The sequence below is a fragment of the Vombatus ursinus genome, unplaced genomic scaffold (assembly GCF_900497805.2).
Source record: "Vombatus ursinus unplaced genomic scaffold, bare-nosed wombat genome assembly UNPS02014812.1, whole genome shotgun sequence".
NCBI lineage: Eukaryota > Metazoa > Chordata > Mammalia > Diprotodontia > Vombatidae > Vombatus > Vombatus ursinus.
The window spans coordinates 1,141,215-1,147,198 of NW_020954590.1; the positions used below are offsets into that span (position 1 = coordinate 1,141,215).

Genomic DNA, 5,984 nt, shown 5'->3' on the forward strand with positions numbered 1-5,984 from the left:
GATAAATTGTGGTATTCCATGGATTATTGCCTTGTTAAAAAAAAAACATATAAAAGTGAAGTAAAGCAAACTATGAGTAGGGAAAAAAAGTTTTTAAGTCTCGACATGTGATAGTTGATCTGGATGGAACATATCTGACTCTATATGGTGATTTTTATGTTGAGACCACAGGTGTGATGTTTGTTAAGCCTAATGTAACTGGCTCTCACTGAAGCCAATTTCAATAAAGGGTAATTGAGTCACAAATACATGTGACTTTATGATCACAAGTGTAAGTGAAAACGTTTTGGTTCTACATGTAATGCTTGGATTACTTTTAGCATATCAACTAAAAATTCAAAACCACTTGAGGAAAACAATGTTCAAATTACAACTTGATAACCCATATCCAGTTGCTTGTCACCTCAATGAGGGTGGGTGGGGAGGGAGAGAATTTGGAACCCAAAGTTTTAAAAACTAATGTTAAAAATTGTTTTCACATGCAACTGGGAAATGAGATATACAGACAATGGGGTATAGAAATCTACCCTGCCCTACAGGAAAACAAAAGAGGAAGGGGATAAGAGAAGGGGAAGGGTGGTGATGAGGGCAGATTAGGAGAATGGGTATTCAAAATGCATGCCTTCTTGGGGTGATGGGGTTGGGGGGAAGAGGCAAGATGGGGAGAAAATTTGGAACTCAAAATCTTGTGGAAATGAATGTAGAAAACTAAAAATAAAAAAATTACAACTTGAATCAATCTGAAGTGCACTAGAGAAAAATCAGTTTTAAAAAACAACTAGCAAACTGACTTAAATTTGATTAAATTTTTTATGCTAGTTTATAAGCTCTATGAGGACTTTCTGCCCTCAAAGAGTTTCTTTTAAAAACTTTTGAGAAATCAAAAGGAATTATGTTGCCAAATCACAAATATTTCACAGCCATCATTTAGGGAAGCAACAATCTTCTGTTACCCACCACCTGTCACACACAGATAAACCAGCCTAGCAAGCCTTAAAGCAGCCTCCAGCAGAAACAAGAAACAATCTGGGCCAGGAATATCAAACCACCATCACCTTTTCCCTTCAGACCCTGATGCTGACAACCCTAGACTCTGAATGCAGGAGCCTTGGAAATAGCAATGCTTCCAGGTTAAGTCCCTCACTCTAAGCCAACATCCTGAGAAGCAACTTCTGTATACATATAGCTTAGCAACAGCATTCTTACAGGTGCTACTTGCAGATGAAAAATCTTGTCTCATCTCTCCCATTAGAATGGGAGCTCCTTCAAAGCAGATAAAAAACAAACATACAAGTGATAAAAGAAATTGGAAGCCAAGAGCACCAACTATATAACACCACAAATGAAAATGACTAAGAAGACAACTGACTTTAAGAGCAAAAGTCTACCTTTCCTTCCTGGACAAGAGAACTATGATGGGTTTGTTGAGTTGTTGAGACTCTTGAAAGTACCCAAACTGGCTTTTTCAGTCTCTCGCTAGTCATATATTTTCTCCTATTTTCCAACATAAAAACGTCAATTATCTTTTGGCTTATATTCCCTCTACAAAAGCTCATTAGTTTACAAAGAAGTCATGAAAACTGACAGCTTCTGATGGCATCCAAACAGGGAAACATCATGTTTACCCAGCAAAGTACTAAGATGTCCTTAAATTAGGCAAAGTTTCAAGTTTTGAGTAGAGAACATTGCTTAAAAACATTTCACATTTTGGGAGATTTCAGAACACTAGAATTAAGTCATTTAGTAAGAAGGAAAAGCTATAGATTAATACTTTTAGTTAGCACTGAATCAATCCTTTTTGTAAAAGCAAATTGCTCAGAATTGCTATACTCAATTCTTAAAACGTTCCACTTATAACAATCATTCCCTGAAATGATCTTTTGTCCAATGCTTGAAATATCAGTTTAACAAAAGGGGAAAAACTTAGTCAACTGCTATAGGCTCAACTACAAATCCCTTTTCCAAAAAGAAACAACTCACCACATATGCATGTAATACTCATGATGGTTCATGATTTTTGTGTAGAGAATTCTCTTCCTACAAAGCAGCAGTTACAGTCCGTAACTCAAGAAGACTTAGAATGATTGTTAAGTTTTGTATTCTCTGATCAGTCAGAATAGAGTACAACTAGTGGTAGCAGCTGCTTTAAGTTTCATTCTAATAAAATTCACCAGGCTCATTTAGGACAATTAAGAACAAGTGACCGGATGTTAAGCAGTGGTTCCTACCATGTTCCATTAATAGAACTGAGCACCTCCAGTTCTGCCCAGAACCACCTAAAGAAAACATTCTATTACTCCTATGACAAATTTTAAGCACCTTCCTTTAAATATCTAAGTCAAGACAGTCCTGGTTAAATTTTTGTTTATTTTGAAAATTTGTCTATGGGAAACCAAAGTTAAAAAAAAAACCAAACATGGTCCAAATTAACACAAGACCCAGTCTATGACACACCATTTTTGGGACCTTGGACAAATCACAACAAACTCCTAAAACTAAGTTAAATTGCAGACCTGAATTATACTGAATTTACAAGTCAGGACTTTTTCCAGCATCCAAACCACCATCTCCTCCCCCCATCTCTCCAATTATGACTTTTTAGTTAAGAGAATTTCTATTGGCTAGTATTTAAATTCTCATCTCTCCTGGACAGAATTACTCAATTTTACCTACTCCAAATCTTCAATTCTACAAGGAATTACTTATGCCGACAATAATTTGATCCAAAGACATCAAACAAAATTTAATAGTTGCAATCAATTTATTAAAAGAGATGATTGGTTAGGCATCTGCAATGGTGACTTCAACTTCTACACCTGGTTCAATGCTGATAGAAGTGATCTGTTTAACAATTTCGGAAGGACTGTGCAAATCAATAAGGCGTTTGTGGATTCTCATCTGGAACCGATCCCAAGTCTTTGAACCTTCACCACAAGGAGTTTTCCTAGTTGTGATTCGAAGTGTCTAAAATGGGAGAAATGGCAAACCAAACTTATAAGTTATATTTAATTATGAATGCAATAAAATTTTGGTCACCTACCAACATTTTACATACATATCAAGTATTCTTTTCAGCAATCAACCATTCTTATTTTTTTTTGGTATATGATTGAAGACTTTAAAAAAAAAAAGGGCTCCGAGGAGCATTCTTGCTGCATTTCTCCATTAAGTTACACTGACTCTCACAAACCAACCATATTAGACTGCACTGGCAGCCTCAAATCCCTTAACCCAGCTCCTACTTTGACCTTAAGACTCTGATTCAAACACTGAACCAAACCAAGGGCTCTCACCCTGGCTTTTCATACCTTAGTGGGCATTCGAACAGGTCCCTTCACTTTCAAGTTCTTTTCTTTGGCTCCTCTAATTAGGTCAGCACACACTAAAAGGAAAAAAAAGGGGCGTTCGTTCAGTTCATTCACAGGGATCTAGAGTAACCCTAAAAGTAACTATCCAAGACAGCCCTTCTCAGAGTTAGCTCAGAATAGCGTATAAAACAATCACCGAAATTCAACTACTCAAAGTTTGTCATCATCGCCAACTTTTCCGAAAGCTCAAGTCGGCCCGTGGTCACCGACCCGCCCCTGCCCGCCCTCCTGGGACTTTTCCGGGCCCGAAGATGCTCCAGGCCTTCGCTCATTTCGGGGCGCTGACATCGCAGGCCACACCGGTGATCTCGGGGCCCCGTCCCCCCACTCTCACCCCATCCACGCTTACCTTTCTCGAGAGACTTCACGTTGCGGCTGGTGAGGGTGATCCGGATCCGGTGAATGGCCACTTCGGGCTCCACGAGGGTCTTGCCGGTGTCTTTGAATGCCTGCGAAGGAAGGAGGCCATTAAGGAGGAGCGGAGGGAGGGGGGGATGCGAAAATGCAGCCCCAAAGGACGCCAACTACAAGGAGATGCCCGACTTAACGAGGACGGAAAGGGACACATTCCCGGGAGCGCGCGTGGGCCTCTCCGCGAGGGAGCGTCACATGGGACACGCCCAGACCCACGCGGCTCTTCCCTCCGGCCTCGGCCGCGGCAGCGCCGGCCTCGCGCCACAGCCAGCTCGGGCCCGGCGCGCGCGAGACCCCGCCAGCTCCCCAGCCCTTCCCGCCGTCCTCACCATGGCAGTGGAGCGGCTTCCTGACCGACTTATTCCTCGGTGAGAGCGAACAGCGGTGAGTCAGGAGAAGAGGCAGCGACTGCCGGCTGCGCGCGGCTGCAGCGGCGATAGCTTCACCAAAGAGGAAAGGGCGGGGCTGGGGCGGCGCTTTTATAGCCATGGCAGCGTCCTGGCGCTGCGCGCGCTTTGTGCGCATGACCCGGAAGAGGAAGTTATAGGCGCCGGGAGCCAACGAGAGCTGTTGGGCTTGTGGATGGAAGGAGGGAGGTGAATGAAAAGAAGAGCGTCCTCCGCGCTGCAGTGACCCCTGTCGCTGTGGCGGAGTGGGCGCTTATCTTTCCGGGCTGTGGGCTCGGGGCGCAGAAGGTGTCGTGACCGCGATATATCGCCTCTTTTCAATTCCCTCCAACGTGTGCACTTGTAGGAAGCCAAGGGGTTGCAATAGACATTATTAGGAAGTTACAAAGGGAAAGCGAACCTCTGCTAAGCAAGACAACTTTGTAGCCGAACCACATATGCTGCCTCCGCCCGTCCCCTTCTACCCCCCACCATTCAGAAAAGCACCAGCCTTTGCTTGTTGTCAATAAGACCCCCAGAGTTCATTCAAAGCGTGGTTTGAAGAAGCTGTGGGAGGGTGGGGATAATGTGAGATGGCTAGTTTGGAGAGGGCCTTGAATGTCAAGAAAAAGGTGTTTGAACTTGACTAGGTGGCAGTAAAGAACCATTGAAAGACATTGGGCAGATGTGTATGTCAGAAAGGGTGTGCAAAGGGTGTTTTTTGTTTTGTCTTGTTTTGTTTTATGGTGGGGGGGGTGTAGGTTAGAGGTAGGAAGAACCATAAGGGGGCAAGTTCGATATGGGAGGGAGGGGGGTGATCAATAAGAGCCTATATTAAGAGGGTGGTAATAGGAATAGAGAGGAGGGGGCCAGGATCCCCCTGGAGGGGGGGATCGTGGAGGGGCAGCAATTGTAGAGAAGCAATTGGGAGTGGTGAAGATAAGGTGCTGGGCGCCTGCCTTTGACACAGGTCACAATGTTTCTGTGCCAATGTTCTCATCTGTAAAATAGGATCAAACTACCTGTGGTACCTGCATCACTGGATTGTTTAAGGCTCCCGAGATAGAAAGAAAGAAGAAAGGAAGGAAGGAAGGAAGAGGGAAAGAAAGAAAGCACACTTCTAAATTTCCAGAAACACATAATAAAAACGGTACCAAAGTTTTCGTGGTTCAAGTTTTCAAAAGTTAATGTGGTCCTGATGACAGCCATCTGCTGGTGCATTGTTGCAATGACAGTGTCATCCTATCAGTTTTGAAAGGAAATATAATAAATTTATATATACATACATATATTTGCATATATATAACATATACATATTATATATTCATATAACATGAAACATGAAAATGTGCATGTCTGTGGACAAAAGTTAAATGAAAAGTAAGTTGCAATGCATTTTTCAGGCATTTTGTTTATAAAAGATGTGGTTGATATTTGTAACTTAAAGAAAACCTAGGAAATGTTCTCTCCCAGCTAAGCAAAAAAGGTAGCCAGGGGCAAAATGAAGTGGAAAATTATCCCTATCTGGATTTGTCTAGGATATTCAGTAAAATCCTACTCTAAATGTCCATGACAAAAGAGTTCTTTAAAACAAAACTATTTTTTTTTTTTGGCTAGGCAATGGGGTTAAGTGACTTGCCCAGGGTCACACAGCTAGTAAGTGTTATATGTCTGAGGTCGGATTTCAACTCAAGTCCTCCTGAATCCAGGGCCGGTACTCTATCCACTATGCCATCTAGCTGCCCCAAAACTATTTCTTTATCAAGTGAATGGACAAAAATAAATAGTGCAAAGAGCTGGACACAGAGTCAGGAAA

General features: G+C 42.4%; 1 protein-coding gene and 1 non-coding gene across 2 annotated transcripts; both read right to left on the reverse strand.

The window, feature by feature from the left end:
* Positions 1-2,742: 2,742 nt before the first annotated feature.
* Positions 2,743-4,242, reverse strand: LOC114054051 (40S ribosomal protein S20). The gene is made up of 4 exons (XM_027877116.1): positions 4,112-4,242; positions 3,718-3,817; positions 3,309-3,382; positions 2,743-2,964 (listed from the first exon to the last, which is right to left on the reverse strand). Exons 1-4 carry the CDS (start codon positions 4,112-4,114, stop codon positions 2,782-2,784), a joined length of 360 nt encoding a protein of 119 aa, XP_027732917.1. The 5' UTR covers positions 4,115-4,242; the 3' UTR covers positions 2,743-2,781.
* LOC114054346 lies at positions 3,473-3,540 on the reverse strand. Its single transcript, XR_003570468.1, has one exon. It is a non-coding gene; the product is annotated as a small nucleolar RNA U54 (small nucleolar RNA).
* Positions 4,243-5,984: the final 1,742 nt, after the last annotated feature.